Source organism: Giraffa tippelskirchi, chromosome X (assembly GCF_054371585.1).
Source record: "Giraffa tippelskirchi isolate mGirTip1 chromosome X, T2T-mGirTip1v1.2.pri, whole genome shotgun sequence".
Taxonomy (NCBI): domain Eukaryota; kingdom Metazoa; phylum Chordata; class Mammalia; order Artiodactyla; family Giraffidae; genus Giraffa; species Giraffa tippelskirchi.
In genome coordinates this window covers 88459362-88476426 of record NC_137289.1, presented here as the reverse complement: position 1 = coordinate 88476426, position 17065 = coordinate 88459362, and the positions used below count along the sequence as shown (strand labels likewise).

Genomic DNA, 17065 nt, shown 5'->3' with positions numbered 1-17065 from the left:
GCTGGATGAATCACAAACTGGAATGAAGACTGCCAGGAGAAATATCAACAACCTCAGATATGCAGATGATACCACCCTAATGGCAGAAAGCAAAGAGGAACTGAAGAGCCCCGTGATGAAGGTGAAAGAGGAGAGTGAAAAGGCTGGCTTAAAACTCAGCATTCAAAAGCTAAGATCATTGCGTCCAGTCCCATCACTTCATGGCAAACAAATGGGGGAAAAGTGGAAATGGTGGCAGGTTTTTTTTTTCTTGGGTTAAAAAATCACTGTGGAAGATGACTGCAGCCATGAAATTAAGATGGTTGCTCCTTGGAAGAAAAGCTATGACAAACCTAGACAGCATATTAAAAAGTAGAGACATCTCTCTGCCAACAAAGGTCCATCCATATAGTCAAAGTTATGGTTTTTGCAGCAGTCATGTACAGATGTGCGAGTTGGACCATAAAGAAATCTGAGCACTGAAGAACTGATGCTTTTGAAGTATGGTGCTGGAAAAGACTCTTAAGAATTCTTTGGACAGCAAGGAGATCAAACCAGTCAATCCTAAAGGAAATCAACCTGAATATTCATTGGAAGGACTGATGCTGAAGCTGAAGTGCCAATACTTTGGCCACTTGATGCAAAGAACCAACTCATTGGAAAAGACCCTGATGTTGGGAAAGACAGAGGGCAGGAGAACAGGGCAAGAGAGGATGACATGCTTGGATGGCATTACTGACAATGAACACAAGTTTGAGCAAACTCCAGGAGATAGTAAGGCACAGGGAAGCCTGGTCTGCTGCAGTCCATGGTGTCACAATGAGTCAAACAAAACTTTGGGACTGAATAACAACATTGACAGAACTAAAGGATATAACACCTCTTCCATGTTTATACTAAATCCAACCCTCTTCACAGGAAAATTCAACCATGTTCACAGGAGTAATGACACTGCATGTGCCCTTTCCTGATTTAATTAGGACTTACCAAAATTTGTCTTTGAATAGCTTCTTCTGAAGCATCTTGGTTTTCACACACGTGAATCAACTTACAAGCAACATGCTGCACTGCAAAACAGTAATTCAGTAATTAGATACCCATAAACACAAAACATTCTCCTTTTATATATACCTATAAAGAGAAAAGAGGAGTGAAGTAAAATCATATTTGTTGTTAAAAATAGGACTTTTAAAGGACTTTTGTAGATGACTTGAAAATTACCAAATGAATAATTTGCTTAAGTCAAACAGATATGTAATTTTCAAATTTTAATTTCTGCAGGTCTTAAATCCCAAAGACTCATATGATGCTCTTGTATGCACCATGCCAGCAGGAAAATTCTAAGTAGAATTGGAATCTAAAGCTATTCAACATCTGACAAAATTTCTGAATATCAGCACATTTTAAGATTATTCTCCTAAAATGTGAAACTTCCTAAATACATTATTTTCTTCAGATGAGGTAAAGTTCTTGAAGCATAACTTAGAAAATACAGATATCTTCATTGTACAGTTCATTTACCCTGAAAATAGGAAAGCCTGAATAACTGTAACCTTTTTATTTGTGTGGTTTCATCATAAAACATACCCAGATTTTTTAAGATAACTCCACATATAACTGAACTAATTGCCTTGATATTTTTAAAACTCTGCAGCCATTCTATCTATGCAAATATCATTTTAATTAATATTCCAATAAAAACGAGATTTGCCCGGCTTATATTACAGGGTAATTGAAGTAATCAAATTTTTATTAACCATCACAAAATGTATGATTTATTCATTTCCTCAACAAATTTAATGTTTCTGGAAAAAAACTTACAGTAAAATAATTTCGAAACATATATTTCCATTGTCTTGCATTTCCAGTTTTGAAAATGTTTTTTTTTCAAAGTTTACTAGTTTTTCAGTATTCTCAATGACCCTGATCTCTCAATTATTTCCCCTCTCCAAAGATATCTTTGGTGCTTTCCTCTCTATTCCTTCCCCTCTACCTTCAAATATATCCATTTCCCTTCTTTGAAAAAATTCAACTAACCCCACTGTGCTTCAAGCTTCCATCCCATTTCACCTCGTCCTCTCATTGCCAAACTTCTTTTTTTTTAATTAATTTATTTGGCTGCATCAGGTTTTAATTGTAGCACTCAGGGTCTTCTGGTTAAGGCATGTGGTCTCTCTAGTTGTGGTGCAGGCTTGTGGGATCTTAGTTCCCCAATCAGGGAACAAACCTGTGTCCCCTGCATTGCAAGGTGGTTCTTAAGGACCACCAGGGAAGTCGCAAAACTTCATGAACTGAATGATCTACTATCTCAATTTTATTAATGCTCCCTCTTTTCCCTAATGTCCTGCAATCTGTTAGGCTTCATTATCATTTTACTAAAGCTGCACTCACAAAGATCAGCTTCCCTGACTTCACAGCAACATTTCCCAATGATCATAACCTTTTTGAAAAATACTACTTCCTTCACCTCACTCTATCCTGGTTCAGCATGAAGCAATGTCCCTCTGTGGGAAATGTCTTAGTCGAAGAACTTTGCTCCAGGCCTACGTTCTTGATCCAGGTGTGTATAGTTATCACCATTAAGCCTTCTGACCAAAGGCAGCTGAGGCTAAGACAGAACGCTATTTCAGTATAAAGATGTTTTCTTTGATGCTGTTGCTCTATCCTCATCTTCTCATCAGCCTGTTCTTGGCCCCTCTATACTATAAATATCCTGGTTAGGTGCTTGTTGACCGACTTTACACAAAACAAAGATTTTTTTTCTCACATCTCTAACTTTACACAAAACATAGATTTGCATCTGCTGGCACTTGTGAATTCTTTATTTTTCCTGTTTTATTTAGGTTTAATCCATTCCTTTCTAAATCCTCAAGCATAATGTGCCTGGTATTTTCATTCTGGAGTCTTACCATGTCCCTTTTACCTACTGCCTGCCATAACATGGTTTGACAACCCTATAAAGGAGTCTGTACTCAATAAGTGGGTAGTGCTTATTTAACTTATATGCAGAGCACATCATGCGAAATGCCGGGCTGGATGAATCACAAGCTGGAATCAAGATTGCTGAGAGAAATATCAATAACCTCAGATACACAGTTGACACCACCCTTATGGCTTCCCTTGTAGCTCAGTCGGTAAACAATCTGCCTTCAGTGCAGGAGACATGGGTTCAATCCCTGGGTTGGGAAGATCCCCTGGAGAAGGAAATGGCAACCCACTCCAGAAACCTTGCCTGGAAAATCTCATGGACAGAGGAGCTGGTGGGCTGCAGTCGATGTGGTCGCAAAGAGTCGGGCACGACTGAGCGACTATCATTTATCATTTTACGGCAGAAAGTGAAGAGGAACTAAAGAGCCTCTTGATGAAAGTGAAAGAGGAGAGTGAAAAAGCTGCCTTAAAACTCAACATTCAAAAAACTAAGATCATGGCATCCGGTCCCATCACTCCATGGCAAATAGATGGAGAAACAATGGAAACAGGGACAGACTTTATTTTCTTGGGCTCCAAAATCACTGCAGATGGTGACTGCAGCCATAAAATCAAAAGACACTTGCTCCTTGGAAGAAAATCTATGACAAACCTAGACAGCACATTAAAAGGCAGAGACATTATTTTGCCGACAAAGGTCCATCTAGTCAAAACTATGGCTTTTCCAGTAGTCATGTATGGATGTGAGAGTTGGACTATAAAGAAAGATGAGCGCCGAAGAATCAATGCTTTTGAACTGTGGTGTTGGAGAAGACTCTTGAGAGTCCCTTGGACTGCAAGATCAAACCAGTCAGTCCTAAAGGAAATCAGTCCTGAATATTCATTGGAAGGACTGATGCTGAAGCTGAAGCTCCAATACTTTGGCCACCTGATGTGAAGAACTCACTCATTGGAAAAGATCCTGATGCTGGGCAAGATTGAATGCAGGAGGAGAAGGGGACGACAGAGGATGAGATGGTTGGATGGCATCACTGACTCGATGGACATGAGTATGAGTGAGTTCCGGGAGTTGGTGATGGACAGGGAAGCCTAGCGTGCTACAGTCCATGGGGTCGCAGAGTCGGGCATGGTCGGACATGACTGAGTGACTGAACTGGATAGTGAGTCTCCTCTAGAATATTTTGACTATTCCTTTTATGTCTCCTATCCTTGCTCTTTTATTTCTTTTACTTAACTGGAAGAATTAAGGTTTAAAATCTCACTACTTTATTCTCTCAACACCATTGGTTCTTAAAATTTGCTGTGCATGAAAATTCCTAAGAAATTTTTTCAAATTATAGACATGCCCAGAATTCCTCCTAAACCCCAAAATCAAAACCTCCAATGATGGGGCCTCGGCATCTGTATTTGAAAAAGGCTCCACAAGGGACTCTCATTTATATGAATATTTAAGAACCATTGTTCTTTATTCTCTCCCTCTCAGAATTCAACAACTTGTGTGGCTTCAACAATCACCTCCATGTGAATAACTATCAAATCTATAGGCAGCCCAAACCTTTCACACGAGCTCCAGTCTCACATCTCTAATTTTACAGTCACCTTAAATACAACAGGTCTAAAACTAAAGTTTACAAGTCATTCCTCTACTTCTCGCTTTCCTATTTCTGTCCATTGTTCCATAATCCTTCCCAATAATAAAAAATTAATAGTGCATAAATCTTAAATGACTTTTTTGATCACATAACATAATCCAGGCACATTGAATTTGTTTTTGAGACAAAATATCTTCCAACCAATCAACATATTTTGGGAATAAATTTTTTTTAAATAAGATGCTTCCTGCACTACATCCTGTATTCCACTGTATCTTAAAAGTACTATACACATAACAAGCACAAGCACCCAAATATCTAAGAACTGCAGTCAGTACATTAGGAAAGGTCCTAGGGCTGCAGCTCCCACTTCATCTACCAAATCCCCACTATTGGGCAAGAAGTGAAAAACAGCCAGAGCAGTGTCCCTTGATATGCACAATGAGAGGAGTTTAGAATTAACCCATTTTAACATCACACAATTCATCTGTGCAGTAGGTTTCTCCCACAGATGAATTTCCAACTCTTCCCTCCTTACAACATCAGGATCTAAGCCTTCTAGGAGCAATGATATCAACATTTATATGAGAGTTAAAGAGATAGAACTGTTCTCTAAACATCTTAATTGAAGAGTGGGCTAATAAGTAAGTATATTATTGACTATACTAACCACTAAGTACCCAATACCTACACTGAAGTTATATATAGTTTGGTTTATATTCATATAGATAAATATTTAGTATTAAATTCTATTTGTTGCATACAGACAAAATTCATTTGTCTACAAGGCAAAGTACTCCAGAGATTCCCTTTTTGACAGGTTGCCTCAACATACTCTTTATAATGAGGCAATATACTTTCCATAAATGTATTAACTGTCACTATCCTTGTTGGAAATCAGTAACTGTCTGATCATCTCTTCTCCAGAGAAGTAATCCATGTCCTTTGACATTTCTTCAAGTTCTCATTTTCCCCGCCTCATTTTTAATCGTCTTTTTTGTTCACCACCAGACTATTTCTGCAGTGAAGCTTTTAAATTTCTATGAATAAAGAGCCAACCTCTAAAAAACCATAAAACCAAGGCAGGGTTTGCTCAATAAACTACGGTCTAAGGATTGTTTTGTTTAATTTTCTTTCAACAAATATGCATCTAAGAACTGATCAAAATATTTAAACTACAGGAACACAATCTGATGTACAATAAGAATATCCCTCATAGTATGAGTTACAAAACGTATACGTACATTTAGCATTCTGTTCTTCATTTATCATCGAACCTGTTTTCTTGGTAATTGTCCAGTTCCACAGGTTTACTGCCATTTCTTCAATCTGTGCAACAGAAACATTTTCTTAGTTAAAATACTGTCTGCCTCCAACAATATTTTCTTTCTTGCATGTTTCACATTTATGTGACTATTGTGGGTCATTTACAGGTCCTCCATACCCAAGTCTCATTTTACCTTTTCTCCCAAAAACTTACCATCAGAGTAATTAAATCACTGTCCGATCAACACAACTTGTTCATTCCTATCTGTGTACCTTTATTCATACAAACCAGTCAGTCCTAAAGGAAATCAACCCTGAATATTCATTGGAAGGACTGTTGCTGAAGCTGAAGCTCCAATACTTTGGCCACCTGATGTGAAGAGCCAACTCACTGGAAAAGACCCTGATGCTGGAAAAGATTGAGGGCAGGAGAAGAAGGGGGCAACAAAGGATGAGATGGTTGGATGGCATCACCAACTCGTTGGACATGAGTTTGAGTAAACTTCAGGAGATAGTGAAGGACAGGGGAGCCTGGCATGCTGCAGTCCATGGGGCTGCAAAGAGTAGGACACAACTTAGTGACTAAACAACAAGAAATTCATACTGTTGGCTTCACCAGATATACCTCCTTCCATTATCTTCATGTAATTCAACTTGAAATTCAACCTCACCAAGAACATACATGAAATTTTCAACAACCACTACATTCTTCATTATCTTTCTCTTCTTTGAATTCCTGTATTCACTAAGTTTCACATAACTGAACAATTAATTATGCTACTTTGTATCATTTATCCTGTTTTTGTTGTTACTCTTATTTCCCAACTAGGCTTCTTGATATCAAAGATCGTATCTTACTCAATTTATGTAGCACTCATAGTACCTGCCAAAGTGCTAAGTAAAGAATACATATTCAAATAATAAGATTCATTTTACTATGTCCTGTTCTAGGAACAAGGGGAGCAAAGATTTTGGCAGCTTCTTTTGGGGTTTATCTTTCTATCAGGTGGAACCTAGTCAACCAGATGAAAAAATGAATTAATCTCATAGCATCACAAGAATAAAATTTGCAATAAGTTGGCTTCTGGCAAGAGATCTCTAGAGGCAATAGTTGATACTGGGTGGTACTACTGCCTGAGACCAACATGCCATAGCTCTGGCCTAAATCTCCCAGTGTGCTATAGTGACTGTAATAAAAGTTATATACCTACCATTCTTATCATAAACATATTGATAGCAAATGACTAAGAGGAATAATAACTGGAAAAAAATTTAAACTCAGTTTGTGTACAATAATGGTACACAATTGTATTTTACCTTATTAGTTTATTTTCTCCAGTGCCACTTTTTCCCCCTACGGTTTCAAATTTCCCTGATGAGCGCCCCTTTAAACAGATTATTTATTTGGCATGGCCATCATTTCACTAACTATTCTGCAGCTAATTATCATGCTCACCTTCATCTCTCTCACATAGTATCCCCATGCCACAACTGACCTAATGATGACTTTCACATGAAGTATTATTTGATATGTTTCATCAAAAGCACATGGAGTTAATAGTTGACTCAAAATTTCCCAGAAGAACAAATGGTATTTGGGGGAAATATACACATCCAGAGTAAAGCAGCTTAAAGAAGTTGCCTTTTTTGGTATTTTGGAAAGCAATTTAACAATATGTAAAAAGAGCCAAAAAGTGTTCTTATCTTTTGACACAGTAATTGTTTTTCTGAAATAATATAAAATATGGAGGGGATAATCTCTGCACTTAATAGTGTTCCTCATATCATTATTTACAATAGTGAAAAATTAAGAACAATATAAATACTCAGTAATAAAGAAACATACAGATGAATTATGATAAATCTACAAGATGGAATGTTATTCAGTCATTTAAGATAGTGATCATAGACTTCCCTGGTGGCCCAGTGGTTAAGACTCCACCTGCCAACACAGGGGACATAGGTTCAATTCTTGGTCCAGGAAGATCTACATGCCTTAGGACAACTAAGCCTGCACGCCACAACTACTCAAGTCCACACGCCCTAGAGTCACAAAACAATAAATACTGTTATGATTCCACTTATATGAGGTACCAAGAGTAGTCAAACTTATAGAGATAGAAAGCAGAATGGTGGTTGACAGAGTCTGGGGAAAAGGAAAATGGAGTTGTTGTTTAATAGGATAGGATTTCAGTTTTGCAAGATGAAAAGACTTCCGGAATTGGTTGCACAATGATGTGAATGTACTTGATACTACTGAATTTTACATTTAAAAATAGTTGTTAAATTTTATGTTATGTATACTTTACCACAATTAAAAATAAAACAAGCATAATGAGATACTACTTTATATTCACTAGGATGGTTATAATAAAAAAGACAGATAACAATAAATTTTGGTGATGATGTGGAAAAACTGGGTCACTCGTATACTGCTGGTGGGAATGTAAAATGGTACAGTCACTTTGGAAAATAATCCAGCAGTTCCTCAAAAATAAAGAGTTACTACATGACCAGCAAATTCACTCCTAGGTACATACCTAGAAGAAATGACAAAAACCAACAAAATTTCTGTAAAGCAATTATCCTTCAATTAAAAATAAATAAATTTTTTAAAATATGTAAAACCTGTACATGAATGTTCATAGCAGCATTATTTTTAAGACATTCATTCTCCTCAGACTTATATATGGATTTAATATAATCCTTATTAAAATATCAGCATTGCTTTTTTCACTTGGATTAATACTTTTTTTAATTAGAGGATAATTACTTAACAATATTGTGATGGTTTCTGCCATACATCAACATGAATTGACCATAGGTATATATATGTCCCCTCCCTCTTGAACCCTCCTCCCACCTCCCTCCCCATCCCACCCCTCTAAGTTATCAGAGCACCAGCTTTGGGTTCTCTGTGTAATACACCCAACTTCCACTGGCTATCTATTTTATATATACTAGTGTATATGTTTCAAGGCTATTCTCTCAAATCATCCCACCCTGTCCTTCCCTCACTGTGTCAACAAGTCTATTCTTTAGACACAGACAGCAAAGTCTATGTCTCCTTTCCTGCCCTGCAAATAGGATCATCAATACTATCTTTCTAGATTCCATATATATGCGTTAATATACGATATTTGTCTTTCTCTTTCTGACTTACTTCACTCTGTATAATAGGCTCTAGGTTGATCTACCTCATTAGAACTGACTCAAATGCATTCCTTTTTATACCTGAATAATATTCCATTACTGATGGACCCTAATGCTGGGAAAGACTGAAAGCAAAAGAGGGTGGCAGAGGATGAGATGGTTGGAGAGCATCATCAATTCAATGGACATGAACTTGGGCAAACTCTGGGAGATAGTGAGGAACGGGGAGTGGTGGTGTGCTACAGTCCATGGGATTGCAAAGAGTCAGAAATGACTTAGCGACTGAACAACAGTAATATTCCTTTGTGTATATGTACCACAGTTAGAACTCGACATGGAACAACAGACTGGTTCCAAATAGGAAAAGGAGTATGTCAAGGCTGGATATTGTCATCCTGCTTATTTAACTTATATGCAGAGTACATGATGAGAAACGCTGGGCTGGACGAAGCACAAGCTGGAATCAAGATTGCCGGGAGAAATACCAATAACCTCAGATATGCAGATGACACCACCCTTATGGCAGAAAGTGAAGAAGAACTAAAGAGCCTCTTGACGAAAGTAAAAGGGAGAGTGAAAAAGTTGGCTTAAAGCTCAACATTCAGAAAACTGAGATCATGGCATCTGGTCCCATCACTTCATGGGAAATAGATGGGGAAACAGTAGAAACAGTGGCTGACTTTATTTTTCTGGGCTCCAAAATCACTGGAGATGGTGACTGCAGCAATGAAATTAAAAGACGCTTACTCCTTGGAAGGAAAGTTATGACCAACCTAGACAGTATATTAAAAAGCAGAGACATTACTTTGCCAACAAACATCCGTCTAGTCAAGGCTATGGTTTTTCCAGTGGTCATGTATGGATGTGAGAGTTGGACTGTGAAGAAAGCTGAGCACCAAAGAATTGATGCTTTTGAACTGTGGTGTTGGAGAAGACTCTTGAGAATCCCTTGGACTGCAAGGAGATCCAACCAGTCCATCCTAAAGGAGATCAGTCCTGAGTGTTCAATGGAAGGACTGATGTTGAAGCTGAAACTCCAGCACTTTCGCCACCTGATGCGAAGAGCTGACTCATCTGAAAAGACTCTGATGCTGGGAAAGATTGAGGGCAGGAGGAGAAGGGGACGACAGAGGATGAGATGGTTGGATGGCATCACCGACTCGATGGACATGGGTTTGGGTGGACTCCGGGAGTTGGTGATGGACAGGGAGGCCTGGCGGGCTGTGGTTCATGGGGTCGCAAAGAGTTGGACACGACTGAGCGACTGAACTGAACTGATATGTACCACAACTTCCTTATCCATTCATCTGTCAGTGGACATCTAGGTTGCTTGCATGTCCTAGATATTGTTAACAGTGCCACAGTAACATTATTTATAGCAGTCAAAAGGTATAAACAACCCAAATGTTCAACAACAGATGAATGGATATACAAAATGTGACACAGCCAAAGAATGAAATATTATTCAGCCATAAAAGGTAATGAATTACAGATACATGCTACAACATGGAAGAACTTTGAAAACATTATGCTAAGGGGAGATCCCCTGCAGAAGGTAAAGGCTACCCACTCCAGTATTCTGACCTGGGGATCGCAAAGAGTCAGACACCACTGAGCGACGTGCACTTTCACTTTCAAGTGAAATAAGTCAGTCAGAAAAGACCGCATATTGTATAATTCCATTTATATAATATGTCCAGAATAGGCAAATCCATAGGGACAGAAAGTAGATTAGAAGCTATCTAGAGCTGGAGAAGAGAGAAGGAAATAGAGAGTGACTGTGTTTCTTTCTGGGGTGATGAAAATGTTCTCAAGTTCACTTTGGTGATGAGTGTACAACTCTGTGAAATACTAAAAATCATTGTATTGTATACTTGGGTAAATTATATGGCATATGAATCATATATAAAGCTACATATGCGTGTGTGTGTGTGTGCGTGCGCGTGTGTTAGTTACTCAGTCGTGTCCGACTCTTTGCAACCCCAGGGACTGTAGCCCACCAGGCTCCTCTGCACATGGGATTCTCCAGGCAAGAATACTGGAGTGGGTTGCTGTGCCCTTCGTATGAAAGATATTTACAATAAACTTTCTCCTCACCTTTCCATTTGTACAGTCACCGAAATGGAAGGATCTGCCCAAGTTAAACATTTTCAAAATGTTTCAGAATGTCAAGGCAATTTCAAAATTAAGTGACAGATTTCAAATTAAACACTAGAAAAAAAAATACCCTCCCCCCAAAAGAAGCACTACCTCCGAAGGCTTATATTCAACTGAGTTCCCCACTACTAGGTAGTTTCTTATTTTGCTGCAAAAGGAACGAAAAGAGAATTACTATCAAATAACTAACTACGATGTACAAGATGGGTTTAGAAAAAGCAGAGGAACCAGAGATCAAATTGCCAACATCCGTTGGATCATACAGAAAGCAAGGGAATTCCAGAAAAACACCTTCTGCTTTACTGACTACACTAAAGGCTTTGACGGTGTGAATCACACCTGTGGAAAATTATTAAAGAGATAGGAATACCAGACCATCTTACCTGTCTCATGAGAAACTTGTATGCAGGCAAGAAGTAACAATTACAACCGGACATGGAACAATTGACTGGTTCAAAACTGAGAAAGTAGTATGACAAGGCTGTATATTGTCACCCTGTTAACTTACATGCAGAGTACATCATGCAAAATGCAGGGCTGAATTAATCACAAGCTGGAATTAAGACTGTGAGGAGAAATATCAACAATCTCAGATAAGTAGATGACACCACCCTAATGGCAGAAAGAGAAGAACTAAAAAGCCTCTTGATGAGGGTGAAAGAGGATGAGGGTGAAAGAGGAAAGTGAAAAAGCTGACTTAGTTCAAAAAACCAGGATCATGGCATCTGGTCCCATCACTTCATGGCACATAGAATGAGCTCCAAAATCACTGCGGATGGTGAGCACAGCCATGAAATTAGAAGATGCTTGCTCCTTGGAATAAAAGCTATATAACAAATCTCGACAGTGTATTAAAAGCAGAGACATCACTTTGCCAACAAAGGTCTGTATAGTCAAAGCTATGGTTTTTCCAGTAATCAAGTACAGATGTGATAGCTAGACCATAAAGAAGGCTGAGCACTGAAGAACTGATGCTTTCAAACTGTGGTGCTGGAGAAGACCCTTGAGAGTCCCTTGGCCTGCAAGGAGATCAAACCAGTCAATCCTAAAGGAAACCAACTCTGAATGAAATGATGCTGAAGCTGATGCTCTAGTACTTTGGCCACCTGATTCAAAGAGCCGACTCATTAGAAAAGCCCTGAAAGACTGAAAGCTAAAGGAGAGGGGGCAGGAGAGAATGAGATGGTTAGATAGCATCACTGACTCAGAGGACATGAATCTGAGCAAACTCCAGGAGATAGTGAAAGACAGGGGAGGCTGGCGTGCTACAGTCCATGAGTCATAAAGTCAGACACGACTTAGCGACTGAACAACAACCCAGGACCTTAAATATGTTATTTTGTTCACTATTCCTAACAACACTGGGAGGTGGGTTTTATTATTCTCCTTTAAACATATAAGAAGAGTGAAGCCTAGAGAGGGTAAATAGTACGTATTAAATTTGAGACATATTTTTCCATTGGTTTCTAAAACACTATTTTCCCTAAATGTGCCATTAGGCTTGATTTCTACGTATTTAGATTTCATGTTAATCATGAAGATTGTTTGTTTACTTATACATTAATTAAAACAGCAAATCATCAAAACTTATCATAAAACTATTTTTATACCAACCTGACAATCCTGTATTTCACCCATGGACTCTCTGTTGATATTTTCCATGTTCGTGAAGAGTCTATCAATTGTCTCAGGTGTGCTAGGTGAAATGTCTGTTGCAATTAGGTTTTCAACAGTTTCTGAAATAACAATAAATGGTAAAAGTGATGTGAACTATCAACATTGGCTGAAAGTAGCAAATCATTCTGAAATCTGTTCCTACAGCGTGAATAAACTTCAATGATCCTTAGGGTAAAACTAAACTGGAGATAAAGTTTATTTTAGCTAAAGGAAGAGTACAATTTTCAAATAAATTTTCTATTTCCTGGGAGTCACTTGTTTATAACTTAATCATCATTACTCATTCTCAAAGTAAAATGCATTGACTTCACAGTGTTGTTATTAATAGGTCATTTTAAAATTATAAAATAGAAATTAACAATGTCTTCAAAACTACAAAATGTAGAAATTCTAAAGGGAGACTTAGATATATGCCCTGTAAAATTGAGATACTTATTAATACATTCAAGCATTAAGCAGACATACTCTGAAGTCTTGACCCTACTTTCTGAGAAAAAAATGACATGCTCAGTTAGCAACAACATTAACCAGTTACTGAATCTGTAGAAAGGATTTCACCATTTTCTAAAAAGACTGGAGCTCCAGACTCCATATGGCTGAACCTGATTAAACCATAGAATTCCTTAAAACCAAAACATGATGTATAACCATAATTGATGCCTTTCACATTATCAAAATTGAAGTTTTCCCAAACTCGTGTAACAGAGGTCTCCATAACCTACATGTCTCTAATTTGTGCATTGCTTCTGAGCATTAACTAGCATTAACAACACTAATAAGAGCACCTTCTGGAATATTTTTAATCTATTTTTAATCTGTTTAATTTATAAACAGATTTTTAACCTGTTACAATCAACAATACATCTTCTAAATGAAATTCTTTGTTAAATATCAGAAAATATATTCACATAGCCACTTCACAAAGCAAATTATTTTCAAATATACTCAAATATTTTTTAAAGCTCATAGAATCTTTAGAACCCTGCATGATCAGAGATTTTAGGGAAAACATACCATATATATTTCACAGGCCTCAAGTAATGATACATATGAAAATAAAAACCTCTAGCTTCCTTACTCCCATAAAGTAGTTAATAGACTAATATTAAATATTTTGATTCTTCTAAGATTAGGTAACCATTATGCCTTGTTCAAAATACTGATAACAGAATTAGAAAATTTTAGAATGGAAGAAAATATTTGCAAATCATATATCTGACTATAAGAGACTATAAAGCACTAGGCAAATGTTAACTTTGTCATTTTTCGTCCTTTTCTCACTGAAGAATTTGCAGATAATTATTGTGATTTGGAGTAAAATCTTGACCCTGAAAAGTCTTTGAACTGCTTTGGCTTTTGAATGACTGGTTCAGTTGATGGAGGTCACGGGGAGAGACTTGGCAGGACTGTTGATAGATTTTTTTCCTATGTTGTAACAGAAGCTCCCGTCGTCAAGGACAGAGAAATTTATTTTCCCTATACTGTACCTAAAATGCTATATAATTAGAATTAATTGGTACAGATTAACGTGGCTGCCTCAATAGAGTGACTCCCTGGTTTTAACTAGGATGAATCTCATTTAAATTAACTGAAATCATATTGTAAATCATAGTTTATTTCAGTAGCCAGGAAGATAATTTAATCATTTTCTTTCAAAATGTACATTCTTGCTTGATATAACCCTAATACAGGATGTTGTCTTCACATCTCAGGAATAGGCTATATTTATAGAAGCTTTTTTCTGACCTTCTCCCAGAAGAAAGTCTCTCCTTCATAGTGTAACTTGCAACCATTCAGCTATGTGATCTCTATTACTTACTCAGCTTTGCTGACTGCATTTTATCCTAAAGAACTGCAGTGCTGTCATTGCCTCAGCTGGTGTCAGTCAAGTTGCTCAACTGAATGACACTGAAAATATGTTTTGAAAGGATCAGATTATTCTGACAAAGAATGAATTATATAAAACATTAAGAGAACATTCACAAGTCAAAATCACAGTCTCATATACTATGTAACTAGGAGTTATAATTGGTATTCTAATAAAATACCTTTGGATTAAAAAAAAATGAAGTCAAATTTAAAAGTTTTATATTGGTTTTTTTAAAAGTTAGTTTTCATAAAAAAAAAAAAGTTAGTTTTCAATTATTTATTTTAATTGGAGGATAACTACTTCACAATATTGTGATGTTTTTTGCCATAATACATCAACATGAATCGGCCACAGGTATACATGTGTCCTCCTCCTGAAACCCCCTCCCTCCTGCCTCCCCACTGTATCTCTCTCAGTTGTCCCAGAGCACTGGCTTTGCGTACCCTGCTTCATGCATCAAACTTGCACTGGTCATCTATTTTACATATGGTAATGTACATGTTTCAATGCTATTCTCTCAAACCATCCCACTCTCGCCTTCTCCCACTGAGTCCAAAGTCTGTCCTTTACATCTGTGTCTCCTTTGCTGCCCTGCATGTAGGATCGTTGGTACCATCTCTTAGCTCGGAGAAGGCAATGGCGCCCCACTCCAGTACTCTTGCTTGGAAAATCCCATGGACGGAGGAGCCTGGTAGGCTACAGCCCATGGGGTCGCAAAAAGTCGGACATGACTGAGCGACTTCACTTTTCACTTTCATGCATTGGAGAAGGAAATAGCAACCCACTCCAGTGTTCTTGCCTGGAAAATCCCAGGGACAGGGGAGCCTGGTGGGCTGCTGTCTATGGGGTCACACAGAGTCGGACAACGACTGAAGCGACTTAGCAGCAGCAGCACCCATTGTAGCTGAGCCCTGTTGCTCCTGACTGAGTCTTTTATTCAGCTGAGATCTGGTTTGTTTTAGTTACCACTGTACCAAAGGCTCGGAGAAGGCAATGGCACCCCACTCCAGTACTCTTGCCTGGAAAATCCCATGGATGGAGGAGCCTGGTAGGCTGCAGTCCATGGGGTCGCTAAGAGTCAGACACGACTGAGCAACTGAACTGAACTGAACTGAAGAAAGAATAGGAAAGGAAAAATGAAGGAGAAAGGGGAGGAGAGAGAAAGAAAGAGCGAGTAATACAGAAATGAAATCCCTGGAGGCTGTAGGTCAGGAGCAAGATAGCACAGTGTGGCATTAAAGTTTGTTCAACACCAAGAAGGCAGTTCAAAGGTGAACAGGAGGTTCGTCCTGTTTAACCACCCTCACCCATTTCCCTCATCCTTCTCCCCCAAAACTGTAACTATGTGAGGTGATAGATGCCTTAAACAACATTATTGTGGTAATCACTTTGCAATACATATATATATAAAAACCAATATGCTGTACATCCTAAACTTACACAATATTATATGTCAATTATATCTCAATAAAGCTGAGAAGAAAGGTGAATAGGAGGAATTGGTAACAGAAGTTCATATACAGAGAGCCTCAAGAGGCCTTCAAAGAGATGAATCAAAATTCTAAATCTCGAGTTAAAGCCAAGTACAGAATAAGACAGTGGCCAGGCTTTGGAAACAACAGAAAATCAGGCAGGTTGAATAAGCATACTTAAGAGTACTAGGGCTCATCAATGAATTTGGTAAAGTTGCAGGATACAAAATGAATATACAGAAATCTCTTACATTTCTATATACTAATGACAAAAGATCAGAAAGAGAAATTAAGGAAACTATTTCATTTATTATCGCATCAAAAGAAAAAATACCTTGGAATTAACCTATCTACGGAAGCAAAAGACCTGTACTCAGAAAACTATAAGGTACTGATGAAATTAAAGATAACACAAACAGATCAAAAGATTTACCATGTTCTTGGATTGGAAGAATCAGTATTATGAAAATGACTGTATTACCCAAATTAATCTACAGATTCAATATAATCCCTATCAAATTATCAATGCCAGTTTTTCACAGAACTAGAACCAAAAAAATTTACATTTTGTATGGAAACACTAAAGACCCAGAATACCCAAAGCAATCCTGAGAAAGAAAAACGGAGCAGAAGGAATCAGGTTCCCTGACTTCAGACTTATACTACAAAGTTTATAGCAATCAAAACAATGTGGTACTAAGCATCAAAACAAATATAGATCAATGGAAAAGGATAGAAAGTCCAGAGATAAACCCACACACCTATGATCACCTAATCTATGACAAGGGAGGCAAGAAGATACAATGGAAAAAAGAGCCTCATCAATAAGTAGTCCTGGGAAAACTGGACAGCTACATAAAAAAGATGACATCAGAACACTCTCTAATACCATACACAAAAATAAACTCAAAATAGATTAAAGACCTAAATGTAAGACCAGATACTATAAACCTCTTAGAAGAAAAGAAAAG

The 17065-nt window shown here is 37.8% G+C and overlaps 1 protein-coding gene across 20 annotated transcripts in view; it reads right to left on the bottom strand.

Annotated features, from left to right (window-relative positions):
* The window catches only part of TEX11 (testis expressed 11), a 196489-nt gene that overhangs the window by 161584 nt on the left and 17840 nt on the right, over positions 1-17065 (bottom strand). For 12 of the 20 annotated variants that reach the window (XR_014075955.1, XR_014075951.1, XR_014075952.1 and 9 more), the window contains exons 3-5: positions 12690-12811; positions 5744-5828; positions 967-1046 (exon numbers count right to left, since the gene is read on the bottom strand). Coding sequence is in view for 10 of the 20 variants with exons in the window: in XM_081566316.1 (XP_081422442.1) it covers positions 967-1046; positions 5744-5828; positions 12690-12811 (287 nt within the window). In the remaining 10 variants the exon portion in view is untranslated. Of the gene's footprint in view, positions 1-966; positions 1047-5743; positions 5829-12689; positions 12812-14571; positions 14661-17065 lie in introns of all 20 variants that reach the window. The other 8 variants (XR_014075957.1, XR_014075959.1, XR_014075960.1 and 5 more) reach the window with 1 other exon arrangement.